At 43.8% G+C, this 19,603-nt stretch overlaps 1 protein-coding gene across 10 annotated transcripts in view; it reads right to left on the reverse strand.

The window, feature by feature from the left end:
* DOCK3 (dedicator of cytokinesis 3) overlaps positions 1 to 19,603 on the reverse strand; it is a 294,157-nt gene that overhangs the window by 90,247 nt on the left and 184,307 nt on the right. For all 10 annotated transcript variants that reach the window (XM_074312252.2, XM_074312255.2, XM_074312249.2 and 7 more), the window contains 2 exons: positions 12,471 to 12,559; positions 9,449 to 9,574 (listed from right to left, as the gene is read on the reverse strand). In XM_074312252.2, the coding sequence (XP_074168353.1) occupies positions 9,449 to 9,574; positions 12,471 to 12,559 (215 nt within the window). The remainder of the gene's footprint in view (positions 1 to 9,448; positions 9,575 to 12,470; positions 12,560 to 19,603) is intronic.

Here is a 19,603-nt window from a genome sequence, read left to right on the forward strand (position 1 = left end):
CATGACCACAGAAGCCACACTGTCCCATCTGCATGGAGGACCAGGCTAGCAATTGGATCCTCCAGGGTTCAGGTGGGTGCTCAGGGCATTCCAAGCTTGGTTAATAACGATGGACATCCTACCAGTATCAGTGGAGTGATACTCAGGTTGTTCAGTCATGTACTAAGTCTGAATTCTGAAGGTGTTACCATAGCTCGTCCAGGTAGGGACAGGGCGGTGCAGGGGAGCGTCTTTCAGATTGCAGGGGACTGCTCAGGCGAGCAGCTGCAAACTACGCCTCCCACAGAGGAAAAATGTTAGAATCAATAGGAGTGACACTTATTTTAATCACGTGTCTGTCTTAACTTCTAATTCCTTCTTTCCCTCAAAAAAAAAAAAAAAGTCATTTCTCTTTTCTTTTATAGGTTTTCTTTCTGCAACCCTCAGCCGTTCTGAGTCTGACTAGAGGATACACTACTTCTTCCTTCTGGAGGCCTAGCTCCAAATCCCACGCTCTGCTGGAGTGCCAGGCAGGGGTCACTGGACTACCTGTCAGTTTTCTTCTCTTTGTTGCAAGTGCTCTGAGACCAGGTGATTCTCCAGAAGCACAAGTGCTATGGCGCCGGGGTGACAACTTGTTGTGCTCCTGCTTCCTGGTGCTCTGACTCCAGCCCACTTTGCTGTATTTGCTGCTCGAAACAGGTTGGAGAAGCTCAAACTGCAAGTCCGAAACGACCTAAGTCACGTCTGCCTTTTTCAGGGGGATGGGATTGGCTGTTCGTGTAGATGAGCATATTTAGGCTACTCTAAGATTCTAAATCTGCAACTGACAAGTTTTATCCACACATTCTAAAGAAGGGCTTTTGACTTTCAAAAAAACATAGTAAAGATTGTGGGGGGAAAATGTTCCAGGGAAGAAAATGGCAAAGGAAAATCAGGTAGGGCCAAAGGGAAAATGTATTAGCAGCCTGAAGAAATCAACTGAGAGATGAGGGAACAAGTAACTTGCAAAGCAAGCCAATTCAGACGCCAGGAATTCTTTCTGTTTTATTTCTTAGAAATGGCACATCTAAATATACTCATTACTTGCATTCACAATGACATAAACAGGTTTGGTTTTTGGTTAGCAAGTGATCTTTTGGGTTTGGTCAGAGATCTGACAATAGCCTCTTTTCTGCGCTGGCTACCTCTCTAATTGTAGAAGTGTCTGAAGGTCTCTTACGCACGACACAGCAATCAGTAGGTCAGGACAAGCATGTATCTTTGGTGTTTGGCGTCTTCATGACCAGAACTTCCATTCTTCAGGTTGCTTTCCTATCCCAGGAGTGCAGTCATGGTTATCTGGTCACATAATGAAACTCTCAAGACACTCTGGCTCAAGTGGGAAGAAGCAATTCTTTGGAAGCTGGGAGAACACTCCCTATGTGTGAAAGCCACCTTGTTCCCCAAACAGCCCTGAGGCTACCATGAAAGGAGGAGGAAAACGTGTTCTGAAAATCACACCGATACAGCTGACGGTGCCCATCCTTGCAGACTGCACAGACTTGCCTCTGGGGCTAAGCAGAACCTCTACTTTGAACTCTGAGGAGCCTGGAACTTTACTCGGCCTCCTTTGGACATCCCTGCTTGGGCCCTCCTACCATGTTTCCCCGAAAATAAGACCTAGCTGGACCATCAGCTCTAATGCGTCTTTTGGAGCAAAAATTAATATAAGATCCTGTATTATATTATATTAAAGACCCGGTCTTATAGTAAAATAAGACTGGGTTTTATATTAATTTTTGCTCCAAAAGACGCATTAGAGCTAATGGTCTGGCTGGGTCTTATCGTTGGGGAAATATGGTAGCATATCATTAAAATGGCACTCGGGTGTGCAGGAGGGTGACGATGGCAAGCAGGAGGAGAAAGGAAACTCAAATTCATCAGTTTGCTTCTGTCAGGACAGAAGCTGAATAAAATCTGTCCTAAAAGTAAAATTCAAAATTAACTGGGGACTTTACCATGGGTTATTGCTATTAAAATGGGATAAATCAGAATTGGTTATACCTTGAATTTTAATAATTGAAAACAGAACCTTCTGATAAAAGCCTTTTAGTTATACATTAGCTTTTCTATGGAATTTAAATAACTATTCAACTTCTAGGCTGATTTGGCATAAAGTGAATAGTCCACAGAATTTAAATGTCTAATCTAAAGAATAGGTGCTTTGTTTAAAAATTACCTGGGTTTAAACCAGCACTGTCTGGAAGTTATTCTCAAGATAATCCATGTGACTTTTAAAAGCAGGTTTTGGCTACCAGCAATAGTATTCTAGCTTGTACAAACATTTTTAGTTTCTGTGGCTCTATATGCGAGTTAACCATGTTACAATAAACATGTCCTTCAGATGAAACGTTTCAAACTTTTCCTAGAACTGAGCTAGATAGTCCTATAGTTTTTGTTCTTTTAAAATTTCTATTTAAGCAGAATGCCCTTGGTGATCACCTAGCTGGGAAAATTTATCAATACAAGTAGCTGTACCTCTGAGTTACAGACTGAAGCAGCTTGATTTCACTAGATCTTTGGCTGCCCTTTATTTGGAGAACACGCCTGCCTAGACCAGGAATGTTCTCAGTCAAAATAGGTATTAGGCTGCCTTGTGGGTTACCATTTTGCATACAGCCTCAATTTCAAGAACGGCACTTTGTGATGGTTAATGTTGCTGGGACCTTTTTGTCAAAAGAAGGGGGATCACTTAAATTAAGCTCTCCACTAATTCTCCTGGAACTAGGAGAAAACCTAAGCAGAAGCAAATGTGAAAGGCTCCGGGACTGCCTTACGGATAGCCTCCCAGACTTCCCCACTCTTCAGCGGTCCCTCGTGCATGCTACATGTTCACAGAGCCGCAGTGGACTCACGCCTTTGGGTTAAGGCACTGTCTCCAGGAGGCTCCTGTAGAGTTGAGCACCAATTGCCAGGAATATTACCTACCTGGAGAGGGATGAGGACAGGCACATTACAAGGATGGGAAAGAGAAGGCCTGAGCATTGGTTTTGAGGTTAGTTTGTGGACCACTGCCTGGGTGGCTGTATTCGAATCACCTAGGGAGCTTCCACCCCATGAGATTCCAGTGGAACTTTGTAAATAGGTGTAAAAAACCACCAGGTGATTGACCCTCTCCAGGGTTTAACACCAGGGGACGAGATGCTGATGAAGTTTGGCTGGGGGTGGGGGGCTGGGCAGCATGGAGGCGCACCGGGAGGGCTCTGGGAGGGAAGAATTTCTGTAGCAGTGGGCGTAGCCAGTGCTGAGGAGTCCTGCCTCCCTTTGTTAGGTGTCTTCTGCTTCCGGTGGTTGGCAGAGCATCGACCAACACCAGCAACGCCTTACATTTCTGAGTGCTTAGTGCTCAGATGACATGCGACAGAGTTTCTTGAATGGAAAGATGGATGAATGAGGTTGTTCTTGTAAGAGGGCCTCAGAATAAACAGTCTTTGTCCTTTTCCCTGTTTCACACAGTAGCCAATACCAGCTGTTGGTGTATATAGAGCTGCACGTCAAGGAACTAGGGACTCAGAGTAGGCAGAGGTTGGTGCGTTTTTTCTGTAAGAGGCCAGATAGTAAATATTTTAGGCTTTGTGGACCCACAGGTCTCTGTCACATACATGTTGTTTGTTTCCAAAACCTTTTTAAAATGTAAAAACACATTCTTAGTTGGCAGGTAGCACAAAAACAGGCTGTTGGCCCATGGGCTATATAGTGTGATACCTGGTTTGGAGTGTTCATGTGTCAAGGAGAGTTTCACTACACTGCAACTACACAATTGAAAGAAAACACAACAAAACAACAACAAAAAACAGAAAAACCCTCCAGAGTCTTCTAAGTCTATACAAACAGCTGCTGGGAAGAAGCAAGACAATGAACCAAAGGCCAGCTTCTCACATTAGGGAGAATGGCCTGAAACATTCTGGGGTCCTCACGAAGTGAGTGTTCTTATGAGGAAACAGTGCTTTTCAGCTCCCAGAAATCTCAGGGGGTTGAGGAACATTTTGACAGACCTGCTTCTGGCAGTGACAGAGAACTGACGCCTCAGCGGTCGGCCTGAGTCTCTGCAGACCTGCAGCCTAGTAAGACTGCAGAAACAGTTCACACATACTTGCAGCCTCTCTGAGAGCAGTCTCTGCATGGGGTTGCAGAACTTCGGAGGTACAGCTCAGGCACCAGAGCATGTTAGTAACACTCTCTTGTCAAATAATCCAGCCTTATTTGGAGTTTTGTCAGATAATCCAGCCTTACTTGGAGTTTTGAAGCCACACGGTTACAGCCTACGCAGAATTCCATCCCAGGGGAAATGGTCCAGGACAGCACACAGGTGTGGCCACTCAGTCGTGTTTGGATTTCTTATTATAGTCATGTTCCTTCTGTGTAAATTACTCACACCACAGATTAAGAGGCTTTGGGTTCAAGGCTAATAGTATTTAATACTATATTACTTATACCATGTCTACTTCTGGAGGGGCTTCTGGGAATAGTACTTTCTTTCCCTTAAGACCATGTGAAACCAGGACTTTGTCCCAGCAGACCCAACAGCCTGCTTGGGACGGCACCAATTCTCTCTCTCAGCAGAAGAGGATGAAGTCTGACAGCATTCATGGAGATGGAGAGATGTTAACCTTTCAACTAGGACAGCTTCACGTATATAACCAATGTTTTATTTTGTTGTAGTTCTTATTTTGAGGAAGAGACAAAAATAAAAATAACAAATAAAAAAGACAACAACGACTCTTGGCAGGACTTCTTTAGAGGACCCAGGAGAGACGGCTTCTTTAGTTTTCTAACCATGTCTTCAGTGTCACTTGTCTACTAGTTTCTATTGTCATAAAGTCAGTGATGTTCTCTGCTCTAGCAGGATGCTAGGAACAGGCACAGTGACCTCACTATCTAGGGTTATTCTTTTCCGGGGTCAAGGATGTGCTCTTTCAACATGTTGTGGGACCAGATGTGGTCATTCCCAAACCATCCCTGATAGACGCTGCCAGAGCCTTATGGGAACTCAGACCACAGTCCTACGAATCTACTTGTGGTAAACACCTGCATCACTCCTCCTGAGGAGAGCTCTCTTTCAAATGATGTGTGTTTGCCCTTTGTATGAGATGTGTCCAGCCGAGCTGAAAAGAGAAGCTTTCTGCCTTTCTGATTCTTTGTAGCTTGGGATAAGCCTACTTATTTTCTTTTCAATGGGAGTAGCTGATCTGTCTCATAAAGATCTTTTCTGGTAGCTACATACCTAGGGCTTGTTAAGGTTTTAAACATTCCAACATGTCCTTAGCTTCCTCAGATCTTAATGAACAGCCAAAGTCTTCTAGGCTGGGCTGGTGGCTTCTCTTCTTATGTCTTGTCAGTTACCCCAAAAGGTGAGGTTGATGAAGGATTAATAATGTACATGACACCCCACCCCAGTATTGCAACATTCCATGAAACAAATGAAGATGGAAAAAAAGCAGGCAAAAAGCAGACAGGACACACAAAAGCAAGAACTTACACCCAAATATCTTCATCTCTGCACCAGAAAGAAAGGGGCGAGAATGAGGGCACAGCACAGAGAGAAACAAGAACAATTAAGACAAACAGGAAAAGAGAATAAAACATCACTTGCAGGTCGGTGATGAAGCACGCACTTCTTACCAGGTGTCAAAGCAAAGGACAGAGTGTACTTCTGAGCACAAAGGCGAGAATCGGGGGGGCCCCCTAGAGGGACACCATGCCTGCATCACTGCCTTCTAATGGGCAGTTCAGGGCAACCCAGGTCTGACTCCGGGAGGGGCAAAGCATCCCTAAAGCAGAGTACCCTCTAGGACACGGTCTTCAAAGGGGGTCCCAAACCAGCAACATCACCATCACTTGGGAGTTTGTGAGAAATGCAAGTTGTCATGTCCCACCCCAATGTTCCTGTATCAGAAACTGCTGGGGTTGGCCCAACAGCCAGCACTTTCCCAAACCTGCAGGTGATTCTGACGCAAGTTAGAGAACCAAGCTTTAGGAAAAATGTAAGTCATCAGCTAGACGATACTAAATCAAAGGGCAGATTTCTTCTGGCAAGACAGAAAACTACTTAACTAATATAAACTTGGCCCATATTGCCCACAGCAAATGATAACCTTAAAAATTCAAGGCTGAGAAAGCAAGTTAAAATGTTGTAATTCCCACCGAGCCATGACAGACCTGTATTGCTCATGACTCCAGGGAACAGACTTCCAGGAAAGCTAAGCAGGAGACAGGGCTGTAGCAGGTGGCGACACATACCTGCTCAGACATAGTCCGGAGAAGGTGGAGCCTTTTCTCGAGTAAGAGGGTTTAAATCGCCCCTTTCAATTTACTGTCTTTGGCTGACCATTTTCTTTTTTATTTATTTATTTATTTATTTATTTATTTATTTATGTTTTTTATTTTTTTAAATTTATTTCTTAAATGACCATTTTCTTTAAGGTTTTTATTTGGACTAATTTTGAGCAGTGAGCCCCTGGGAACAATGTTAACTTCAACTTGTCCACCTGGGACACCAGGCCTGCTCCAGTCTTGCCTGCCCATCTTCTAGAAAAAAATCTAGGAAAGGAGTAAACGTGCGCTACAGTTATTAGCTTTGGTACTAAACTAAAAAGAGTTTGGAAGGAAGGAGGAAGTACCCACAAAAATGTGACAAACCAACAAAAGGCTGTAAGTGCCCAGTTTCAAAATTAGGCTTAAATTCCCATATCTAGTTGTTCTAGAATCTAGACGTCAGGGCCTCAGCTATAGTACAGAGTAGGACATCTCCTGTGTACAGCAGTCACGTGGTGTGTCTGTACACACCCAGGGAAGCAACAGGAGACCATCAGAAAGAACTTTTCCACACGGTATGCTGGACACTGGCGTGGCGAGCGCCTGTCTGAACTGTAACTGCGCGGTTACACTCAGAGCTGTAAGTTCTGTCAATAGCCTTTGACAGGACCTACCTGGCCCATCCTGACAAAAAAAGACTCTCCCAGGGAGCGCCTGGGAGCTTCTGCCAAATGCTGGGTAGTTTTAAAATGAGGATCACAGTTTACGACTAATTCTGATTTTTACATTTACTCCAACTTCTCAGACTTAAGTGTTGCAATGCACAGTTACTGACAATTTATTTCCTTGTTCATCTCCTAGATGTCCATGTGTCAAGAGGAAGCTGCCTTGTAACTTAGTCACAGTAGCACTGTGCGGGCTGAGGGACTGCTGCAGCCCACGCACAATATTCCCACAGGGGAAGGCCTGACCCGCTGCAGGTGGCCAGGGCTTGGAAGGCTCACCAAAGGACTTCTTGCCACATTCATGGTTTCCCAAGACAGGTTGACCGCAGCATAAACACTCCTGCACACTTTTCCTGCTGCTCCAACAGACCTGCAGGCCAGCCACCTCACCTTGCCCAAGGATGGCAAACCCACTCTGATGCTATCTTGGGGAGCATGAGGGGGGCTGTCAGTGTTAGCTCACAACTCTGGGAGTGGCCATCTGTGCAAAAAGCTCTTTCCTCGGGGGAGGAAGGCTAGAGGAAGAGACAGATTATGCACAAAAGACTGCTTCCTGCCTCTGAACCATCCTCACTTTCAGCTTCAGCACTCAGCACTCAGCGGCACACAACGCTGAAAGCAGCATCCCACAGCCATAGCCTGGACCTCCCAGGACTGCCAGTGTCTTGGCCTGGGGGGCAAATCATACAATGACCCTTAGCTGCCCAGGGGAGGGAAAGCCCGCTTAGCCTCAGTTTGCCTCACCAATGCCTGACACAGCTGGTTTCCATGGTGGTGTCAAACGATACAGAGACGCAGAGTGCTCCACAAAGAGATCTTTCCACACAAGAGGATGGGACAGTGTAACTCTTGAAATCAAAGTTTGCTTAAAAGCATTTTTGACTGTAGCTTATTCCTTTCTAGTTTTGCTCACTTGGTTTTAATTCTATGACTGTGTGAAGGGCAATAGGAAGGAAATGTCCACATCTTAAGAAAAACAAATTCTTGAAAGAAAGGAAGGACTTTGAATACATCTCTTAGAATATATGACCCCATCTCGTGAGCCTGGGTATCTAATTAAAAACGATCACCAGATAAATCTGGGTAAGCACCTACTTTTCCTTCCATGACACATTATCAAGAAGCCAGGGACAATGCCTGGGCTCTTCTTTTCCTGATAACTAAGGCCACAGAGGGCAGAGAAATGGTGTGAGGACACGATGGGAAAAACATCCTATGGAGGACATCACAGTCACAGCAGCCTGACGGGGGCTTTTCACAACCACGAAGTCTCCTTAGCATTTAAAGATAAACATGGAATTGACTGAGTAGCCCAGGTTTCCCACACAAGACCCTACTGTGCGCATGAGCAGGAGGTGAAGGCCATTCCCAGCAGCTGGCTCTGCATCACAACAGGAAACAATTCTGGGCGCAGTGTGGGAAGCTGGAAGGCAGCTGGAGCCCGTCACACAGGCCTCCTCTGTGCTCAGGCCACACTCCCCTCTGGGGATGTGCTGGCAAATATTTCCAGCAAGAGGATTTACAGCACCACGAAGGACTCCACAGAGGGCCTAGTTAGACCGGTCATGACCAGTTCAGTCTCACCTGGCCTGGCCCTTCTAAACCAAAGTAAGTAAGCTCTTAGCAGATCACTAAGACTCAATGGAAAGCATAGGTTCACTCCTGTCGTCCATCCAGATAACCAGCTTTGTCGGTTCCGATTTCCCTCTCCTTGTTCGCATCTTCTCTGGTTATCAGACCACCTGCCCTCCATTTGAGCCACCCCTCGACCCTTCCCTCACTCGCTAAAGCCCCCGTGGCTCTGATGGCCTGTTTGGACCCGCTTCTCCAGCTTTGCCTGCATCTGTCTGACTAGGAAACATGAACCTGGGATTGACGCGTTGGAACCTCACGAGAGAGTCAGTGCCTTCCCCCGTTTTGCCCTGGCTCTCCATCAGGCCTAAACCGAGGGGACTGAGACAAGCCCTGAGAAACCGGCCAGGCCGTACTCTTTAGTGCCCAATGTATACCATCTGCCTGATCTCTTTTCCTAATATGCTAAACTGTATCTGCTATTCCCAATGAATACTACAGGCACGCTTTTGGTATATTCTTCCCCTTAAAGAGGGGAAGTTCTGGAGCCTATTCTCTTCTAAGGAATGTAATGGAAGAGAAGAGTGTAAAAAGGCATGAAGTCCCATGTTGGTGGCTACCATCCAGCCTTCAGAGAGACAACAAAGCCCGTCTGCAGGATTGTCATGCTGCACGGGTGAACGTGATGTGGGGGTTTCTGGCAAGGAACAAATATCACCAACAGCCAAAGGAGCTCCTGGCTGCAGACTGCATCCAGCAACCTGAGTTGGGCTGCAGACGCTTTTAATGGCCGCAGGGCTCCTCCACTGCTCCTGAGACGAGCACTGGACTCCATCCTCCGAACCCTCCTCCCAGCCCCAAGAAGTCCTGCTTACCTGGCATGATGACATCAGGAAATCCCAATTTTCTTGTAATCGCCAATCCCCTATTAAATATCATAGGGTTTTCTCTCCTAATCTGTTCCATGTCTCCACGAAGCAGCTGCAGAGAAATGATAAGACCTGCAAAAACAAAAGCATTTGCTTCCTCAGAACCACACCCCACCCTGTACTATAGTACTAGAAGAGACACAAAGAGCCACACTGTTTCAGAGGAAAATGTGCAAAGTTCAGTATTTTTGAGACAAACATTAGTGCAGAAAACATACATTATTCTGAAAAACATTTTAGAAAGCTAAAGGAATTTAAGTCAAGATGACCTCAATAGCCCAGAGAACTAGTCTATCCAGACACAGGCTGAGGTCTGAGAGACGGGGCCCCCCAGCATCCAGACTAGGGCCCGGCTGGGCTCTAGTGAATAGTGAAGGGGAGGATTCCTAAACTGAACATTTAGGGACTCAGACAAGTCTACAGACACAGCAGCAGACTAAAAACAAGTGTGTCCAAAGGCCTTGCGTCAGGGTGTCCCACCAGCTGGAAATGTGATCGCTGACACAAGAAAACTGTTTTCTTACTGAATTTCATCTCAAGGGAAAGACTGCCCAATAAAACTGTAACTGGACAAACTGACACCTGTGTGGAATGTTGGAGGGTCGGCAACCGGGCGTGTCCCTCTCCACCCCCAACTCTCCTGGAAGACCTAGGTGAGGGTTAATAATGTAAATTAATCTTAGCCCAAAATATGTACATAAAGCTGTAGTTAATAGCCATTTAAAAGTACATAGAAAAACAACATGCCAACTGCTTTATTTGTCTTCATTTGTTCTTAATGACCTTCGGCTACTGGAATTGTTAAGAGTTAGGTCTGTGGCTACATATCAACAATGGAACCATGGAAACAAGGAGCTACAAATATTAGAGCTGCACTAAGAGAGTTACTGCTGAATGATACATTCACTCTCCTCACTCAAACCAATGTAGCAACTCCTCCTGCATTTTCATATGATTTGACTTGAGGGAAAGCACTAACGACCTCGGAAACAGAATTGCCAAGACAATGAACTGCCCAGGCTGTTTAACAAAATGGGTGACAGTTTATAGCTAAATAAATTAATTTTTTATAAAGATGTATCTTTAATTAAGGAGACTAATAAAGATCTGAACTACTCCTTGAGTGATCTATGAAATTCTCTGACATGAAGACCCCAGAGTCCAGCAGTGGAAAACCCATGCTCAGAAGCTGGGTAAGAGTGGAAAGGCCAGTGGCCTGCAGACCAGGAAATCTGGGCTTCCTGGTTCAGCCTCTAAGTAATTTCATTGAGCATCGGTTTCCTCATTTATTTCATGAGTAGACACAGGTAATTTCCAAGATCTCAACCAGCTTCCAAGTCAAGGCTTGCCAAGAAGCAGTCACATACTTCAAAAAGCAGCAGCTGATTTTTCCTTCTGGTTTTTCCACAAGTGCACGGAGACCTCCTCTCACAATGGTCATCTTAACCAAGGCACTCTGAAGTCTGGGGCGCCTCCAGCACAAAGGGATGGGCGCCTTTCTAACACTGTTTCAACGGCCAGTGTCTGTAAGTTCTGGACAAAACCCACATACAGTAAGATGGATGCCATGGCCCCTGCTCACTTTGGGAAATAAGACAAAATTCAACATCTTAGTCGGGGAAGGTGATGGCAGACACTGCTTTGCAGTTGTTTCTTTTAATGTATTATTATCACCATCTCACTTTTAAACTATTCTCCATGTTTTAATTATATCATGTCCCAAGAACCTGTAGCCAAGGGCATCTCTTTATAAATCAAGTAAATAAAGCAAAGAACACTATATATATAGTAGTTTTCCAAATTGTTAGTAACTTTTCTATACTTTAAAAACAAGATTTTATTTGCCGCTTGCTTTAACCTTAGTTTTTAAGGTGAGGAATGTGGACTCCCCTCCCCCTTTTAGCACACTGCACGGAGCTCCTTGGCACCCCGACACACCCAGAGGGAAAAGTCACTTAGAAACTGTCAGAGGCCCTGAGGACCCCCATGCTACAGAGTTTCAGGGGAATCAAGCACTCCCAGCTGAGGGTCTCAAACTTCGCGGCCTCTAGTGTGTAGCTGTTCTGGGAATCCTCTCAGCTGAGTATCTGCTGACCCCGACAGAGAAACAAATGTTCTTCTCAACAACTTGGGAAACTGCCATGCCTTGCAGTGGCTTTGACTGTCATTTAAGCTCAACTTTTATTTACAAGTCTATGAAAGTTAAAACAAAGAAGGTTATATAAAAGAGATTATGAAATGATTTAGAGGTAAAAACTATCAGGAGAAACATGATTCTATGTAAACCTGGGCGCTATCTTCAAGGGTATGTGAAAGTTCAGAGGCTTTTAAATAATGTTTCCAATTTAATCAAGCAATTAATGATCAATTTAAAAAAGATAATCTTTCTAATGTGTAGAACTGAACCAAGATTTAGACAGAAATTATTTAAACAGAGTTTTAAAAGGAGGAAAAACAAAAGAAGTTGCTATGATAAAAGCTGTTTTGAAATAAAGATTTTCCATTCTAGTTCTAGAATGACTGATACTGGCAGACTAATCGCTGATTCTCATTAGTGTCAGGCTTTCGTGGTGATGCTAACAAGAAACAGGAATAGAAAAAGTGTTATTAATATTTGTCTGTTTGGTGGGGGGCTGGATGTGTAATCTTTGTTCAGGAAAACACAGACTTCACAACATGACAGACCTTGTAACACTTCTGTTCACTCTGGATTTAAATTGGAACTCAAGTTACCTATCAAAGCACATGGAATCCATCATAGAAAGAACAGAAAATGTATTATGGCTGGAAGTAATTAGGGAAGGTCTCAAATTGTCACACAAAGAAATGGTAGACAGTGCCTGGCAGGAGAAATGTCTGCAGGGGATTGAACTGTACACGTGGCAACTGAGCAGCACAAATTGAATGAGGTGTGTGATGAGCAACTGCAAATGCAACACAAAGTCGTCTAGCCAGAGAAGTACGTCACCATGGCTGGCGCTGGGGGCGGAGTACTTGGCGCTGGACTTGCGGATGATATTCTCATGGATCTGCGACCACTCACTCTCGTTGTTGCACCTGCAGCAGAAGGACAGGCATTACAGCTCTCGAGGGTCTTAAGCACGTGCTCTGACGTTCCAAAGGGAAACACGAAGTTTGAAGGGAAACTTCTCACTTTCCCAAAGAAATGAATGCATGTTCTACTAAATTAGAGAAGGCTTGTTTTCTGTTAAGGCTCACAGAAGATTCCCTCCTTGGGAAAGAACAGAAACTCTACAATGAATCTCTACCAAATACTGTTTAAGAGGCAAAACATCCTCTTCCCTGAGGTAGCACTCTCCCACCTGACAAGTTTTTTCTTTTCTAGTTCCTTACACATGCGCGTGCGCGTGCGTGCACATACACACACACACACACACACACACACCACACACACACACACACAGAGCAACAAAACAAACCAGGCTACAGAGGAAAGTTCCTGATAGAGAAAAATGGTTCCTCTCAAGTAGTACTGTTTAGAAACTACCACGCCTTGCACTGGCTTTATTCTGCCATTTCGCTGTCATCATATTGGCCAGAGAGGAAAACCCTGCTAAGCGCAGGGCAATGTGCCTATCTGCATGTGGGTGTATTTCAGCCAGACCAAAATAAACAGTTTGGGAGAGTAGTAGGTTTGGTTCACTGTGAAATCCTATGCAGTCAAAGGCTTTAGCAGAGAAGGCTGGATGCCTAACTAACTTAGAGTAAAGCTCTTTCCTAAGGACTTTGAGATTGGGACAAAAGGGAGCATGAAGGAACAACACTGCACTTCTGTTAATTTATGACATTTTAGAGTCTTCTCTGAAGGGCAATTCCAAGGGCTTTGCCACACAACCACTAGGTATAGCTCAGGAACAGGGGCTAGGAATTCCTCACCCTAATGGAGACACGTCAATGAAACAACTAGAATTGAGACTGGGGTCATGACTTGAAAATTCCATGGGACACTGGCAGTCCCCATAGCCTGGCCCCATCCTTCTTCCCCTGTTGGACAGGGAAGTATAGACACATGCTCAAAGGAAAGCCCACAGGATCTTTCCGCGGTTACTCAGAAGTGTGCAGTCCCGGACGAGCACTTCCAAGAGGAAACCTCACTAAGGGTTCCACCATGTACCACCTAGCAGTGTGAAACGCAACAGGTTTCTAAGTAAAGGGTTTGTACAGAGGCCATTCAGAGGTAAAGGGGAGTGGCCACCAGCTTCTTTTTGTAACTCAGGGGCTCTTCGGACTCCTTGGTCAGTATAAATGAGACTCACTTACTCAGAGATGTTGTAAAGAATTGTCAAAGATGAGGTCCTCACAGTCCAGGGCTGTGAGGATAACCTTCTGCTTGCAGAACTCCTTCCCAACAAAGGAAGGGGGCCAGTGTTCTCTCAAATGATCACTTGTGATTTAGCAACTCAGTTGGAAATGAAAAGCGAGAGGAGCTGGCAGCAGCATACCCAGCCCTTACAGTCTGACATGCACTGCCTCATCTCTTCCAACAGTCAGTACATCAGAGAAGTGCCCAGCTGGTGAGGATTCAAAGACTTGTCTTTCTGTCAGTTTTTTGTCACTTTCTAGGTTTAAAGTCAGTAGTTACTTTCTTTAACAGAAATCTGCCTACAGTTTGTCATAAATAACATACTCTCCCCTCTCATTTCAAAAGAAGTCTTGAAAATTAGCTCCCTCCCTTCTAAAAGATGGCGTAATTTTAGTATTTCTCCAAAAAAAAAAGAAAGAAAATGCTCCCTGGCTCCCTGGCAGTGGCGTGGAGCTGGTGCTTTGCTGACCACACCAGCAGCGACAACGAGTATTATTTCACTCACATGCACCTTCTACCCAACACATACAATTCAGACGCCAGACAACGGACGGCTTGTCCCTGCCGCTGCTCTCCCTTCGCACGCCCCTTAACTATTCTTCACAGCTCTGCCTTCAGCCCATTTCCTTCTTATCCTATAAGCTTTCCTGGGCAATCCTACCTACTCCCATCATTTCAACCACTGCCCGGAGCTGCCAAGCTGCAAAGCAGTATCTCCAGCCCAATCTCATCCCTAAGCCACTGACCTACATGGCCACAAGAGAGTTTTTGTCATCTTTCCCCCACCTGTCTGCTCCCAGAGACTCCCTCCCACTGAGTGGAACACACTACTTCATTAAATCGGAACCTTTCCAGCTGTCACATCCTGCAGATTTAGCTATCTTAAAATCTGTCACATCTGACCTCTCCTCTTCAGGGCCTTGGTTAAGCCATTATCACCTCCCTTCTGGACGAGTGTAATCACCTCCTAATTGGCTGTTCAAACATCTCCCTTTTCACGATGCCAAGAGGAGCTACTCAAATCATCTGAAACTAAGTGGATGTGGTGTCATCAGCATATTTTAACCAATCACGAAGATATTTTATAAGAAAAATTATACATGTAAGCATTTATTAAATAGTCAAATGAGTTGTGATTATAACGAGGCATGATTTTTATGTTACATCCAATCAAATTAATACTTAGAGCATGATTGCCAATGTTGACAGTTTATCCTTTACATCACAAAATGTCTGTGATCTGAAAATGTCTGTGTGCCTCTGTGGCGGTCCACCTGCCCCACAGACGAGACGATAAACACAGGCAATAGGGCAGCACTCCCAGCACTACATGTCCAGGGATTTTTCTCCAGAAATAAGACAGAGGGTGAGAGGGTTTGGGTTTTCTACATGGGATCTCCAGGCATCCAGCAGCACCAGAGCAGGTATGCACGTTCTGCTCACCAAAGACAGTTCACAACGCTCTCCTCGTTGACTTGTATTGGAGCACACTTCACCATGTGTGCTCTTCCCTACTATCTCCTTATCTTCTTTTATTTTTTAAAATTATTTTTTTATTTTTCAATTACAGTTGACATTCAATATTATTATATATTAGTTTCAGGTATAGCATAGACATTTACATAACTTATGAAGTGAATCCCCCAATAAGTCTAGTACCCACCTGACACCATACATAGTTATTATACATTGACTATATTTCCTAAGCTTCACTTTACATCCTCGTGACTATTTTGTAACTACCAATCTGTACTTCTTAATCCCTCCTTATCGTCTTGATTTCTGTGTTTCTGACAGGTGTTCACCCACTGTCCTCTCATCTTTCCCCAAGGCAGGCAATCCCAAAAAAGGATTCAAGAAGTTTTAAAGGGTTGATTGTAACATCTTTGAGTTTGCATTTTAAGAAGGGTGGTAGGTAACGATTGGGGTGTTTTCCGACATTCTGTTTTACTTAGTTCTCACAACCCTATAAGATAGGTATTACCATATTCCTTTTACAGATGAGGCGAGTGAGGTGGAGGTGGAGACTAAACACATCTGCCTGGTCCCAAACGCAGGGAGGATGAGGGGGAGGGAGAGGCTGCAGAGCACAGTAACCCCGGTTCTCCTGCACCGGGCTTCAGGATGCCGGTCTCCCTGATGTTAACTAGCACGCTCATCTCATCTACCTTCACCCAACTGCAACTGTTCAGTCTTGACTACGGCTTAAAAATTAATTTAGTGCAAATACTCCATATTAAAATTCTTTCTCTTTGCGTTTGACCTGCTTTATTTTGGCCTTTATTTGCTTGAAAGTCCGAATAAGCTAGAAAATAGGCAACAACCTACAGATTTAGGAACACTACTGATGGTGACCACTGGTTCATGCAGTCCTTACTTGTAGTGCAAAAGAAGGGAGAAGCACATAGAAGGATGATGAAAAACATCACATTTCTATAAAAATGGCCCAATTGAACAGTATTTAAGGTCAAGCTGACACGAATCAATCTGATTCATTTTGATGGGCTCTCATGGGCCACGAGAAACTGTCTTTTATTTATGAAAAAATTAAACCATTTTTGTTTTACAACTTACATGCTTAGTACAAATTAAAAAGACAAATTGTATATACTATGTACATACATAATTATAGTGCTTTAGCAAGAATACTTATTTTTACTCCTTGTCTTTCCAGGTGGCAAAAGGGTTTCCGTGAGTCACACTTATGCGCCTTCCACCACTTTCCTGGGAGGAGTGAGTCCTTCGGCCGCGCATCTAGGAGAAGGACCTGGGCCTAAACACCTCAAGTCCTGCTGCATCCGCTCCTGGGGACCAACTGTCTGCAGAGAGCACACAATCTCGGAGATACCAGGCCCCACATTAATGGTGACTTTTAAAATCTTTCTAATTCGGGGTTCATGTTAATTGGTTACAGTGGGTTGAATGGTGGTCCCTAAGAAGATACGTCCATATCCTAATCCCTGGAACCTGTGAATGCTACCTTACTTGCAAAAAGGGTCTTTGCAAGTGTGATTAAATTAAGAGTCTTGAGATGAGCAGACCATCCTGGATTATTTGGGTGAGCCCAAGTTCAATGACCAATGTCCTTAGAGAAAGGCAAAGGGAGATATAAGACAGATAGAAGAAGAGAGAGACAAAAGAAGAGAAAGCTATGTGACCAGAAGAGTGTGGCGTGATGACGCCCCAGCCAAGGCATGCTAAGGAGCACCAGAAGCTAGAATGCAAAGGACACATTTTACTCTAGAGCTTCCAGAAGAAGTTCTGTCCTGCTGGCGTCTTGACTTCAGACTTCTGGCCTCCAGACTGTGAGAATAAATTTCTGTTGTTTTAAACCACCAGATTTGTGGTAATCTGTTATAGAAGCCATAGGCTGTAAATACAAAAGTCCATGTGGCTCATAGATTTAAACATGACCTCAAATTTAAGGTTTGTTTTGCTAATAAAGGTGATATGTTTATCTGCACTGCTCCCATATCCACACTATAAATTTATATCTACGCTAGTCTACGTTGTCCACTCATTTTTATCTATACCTGCTTAACATTCAGCACCAATCCACTGATATCCAAACTGCAACAAACAGCATTTTATTCTTCGTTGACTAAGCTGAAATTGTTAAATAATTGGGAATGAAGGTTGACCTTTGTCAAGCAGCTTTTGTGATACCAGGATGCTCCCCCCGCCCCTCCTTCATGACTAATACGCATTATATGCTAACTGCAGTGTGATCTGAGAGTGTGACTTGTGTCTTGTGGAATTTATGGAAATGTTTCTATGAATAATTTCTATGTTCCATGGGCAGCAGAAAAGATGTATTATGTTTACTGGACAATTTATGTAGAGCTGGGAGGATCACAGGGCCTGGTGAGCTCGGGTACTCCTGCTGTTCGGGCATAAACAGCACTCCTTTTGACTATCACAATGTCCTGATTTAGACAATAAATTATGCTCTCTATACTCAGAGGTAGGAGAGCAAGTGGCTAAGAGCATGGTCTCTTAAACAGGTGGCTCAGGCACGTACCTCACCACTCTGGGCTGTTTCCTCACCTGTAGAAGGAGATGTAACAGCCCACGGGGAGTTCCCAGTAACCCTGACTGCTATCATCTGTCACATCAACCTTATTCAGATTCTCTCCTAAGTCAGATTTCTTTACCTGATTTAGATAGTTATCTCATCCTATTTATTTTCGTCTTATCTGTCAAGAGGCATGTTAAAATCTCTTGCTTTTACTGTACTTTTATCTTCTCTTTGTATTTCTTAATAACTTGGCTATAATAATTTTGAGTCAAATAAAGGTCATGACAATTGGATCTTCACTATAAAGCCCACCATGTATTGGTATAAAATGCTCTTTCTATCCCTGTGGAGGGGAAAAGGCAGCTTTCTGGAATGCTGGCAAGCTGGAGGCAGAGATGCTGACAAGGCATCTGGCTTTGCTTTCTCTACCGAGGTCAGGAGGAGGATGTGTTATGGCTGAGTGAGGGCCACGTTCCTTTCAACTGAAGTATACAAACTGTTGAGCAACTTTCTCCACAATGGGGGTATGAACCCTGAATTTAATGGGTAACAGAGTAATAACCCTCTACTCTGCAGAGACCAATCAAGGGCTGGTCCTGCTGGGGATTCTGGGCTGAGGGAGTGAGTGGTCCTGTCACGTGCTGTCTGTGCCTGCCCTGAGTGGCCACTCTGCTTCCTGTGAGACCATGTGTTCTTAGAGGATGAAACAGGAAATTACATTTACCCTTACAGCGTGTGTGTTCTCCTCTATCAATCCCTGATACTCCTGACACAGCATACCTGCTTCAAACCTCTTAACAATTTTTTTTTAATCATTAATATTGTGACATTTCATTTCATTTTGTTTGTATTTGATTATTATACTTAGCCTGTTTACTTTTAATCTTTTTCTGTCTCTTATTACCGTTGTGAGTCTCTTACTAATACCATGTAGATGGATTTGGGGTTTTTTTACTCTGTTTTAAGAAATTCTTACCGAAAAGAATTTTCATCTCAATTATATTTGTTATAACTGATAGGATGGGCTTTCCTCTGTCCTTTGCTCTTGCCTGATTTTTTTTAATGCTCTTTTACAGCAGCGTTTGTATTGAATGGTCTGTTCTTACCTGCAACTCTGTGATGGATGAAGATTATACCTCCTGCGTTTATTTCTACGAGGGTTTCTTTAGGTTAGAAATGTCCAAATTTTTACAAATGGGAATGTTAATGCAGTTTTTAACCTAATTTTTGCCTTTATTATTGGTTAATAAGAAGTATGATAACCCAACAGCAATAAAAACTAAATGTTGACCATAAAGAATTAACACTTTAAAATAGCATGTTCTATAAAGTCTGTGATATGACTTCTATCCCTACCATTTTTATTGTTGCTGTTTTGAATCATTACAGGTTAAATGAAAGATTATTTTTAAATCAAAATATGATCACTACCATTTTCCTGTTCTTCCAAGAAATGCCATTCATCCGCTGAGTCACTTACATAACTGTGGCACTGACCATCTCTTCCACTGTAAGATGTGAAGCCCCACTCAGTGCACAGAGTTGGACCAAAGTTTCAATGTGATTATGTATCTAGAAGGGTCTGAAAGAGCACAGGGCACTAAGTACACTGGCATTACTTTTAAAACAGATACGTTTTATGTGACCACCATGGAATAATTACAGATGGAATTACACAGGATTTGGAGTTTAGATGTAAAAGTGAAACTTGACAATAACCAAGATTCACTAGCAAAAAAACCTGCAGGAAACTCCTTTT

The sequence above is a fragment of the Rhinolophus sinicus genome, chromosome 5 (genome assembly GCF_057876585.1).
Source record: "Rhinolophus sinicus isolate RSI-liver-muscle chromosome 5, RSI-T2T, whole genome shotgun sequence".
In the NCBI taxonomy this organism is placed as follows: domain Eukaryota; kingdom Metazoa; phylum Chordata; class Mammalia; order Chiroptera; family Rhinolophidae; genus Rhinolophus; species Rhinolophus sinicus.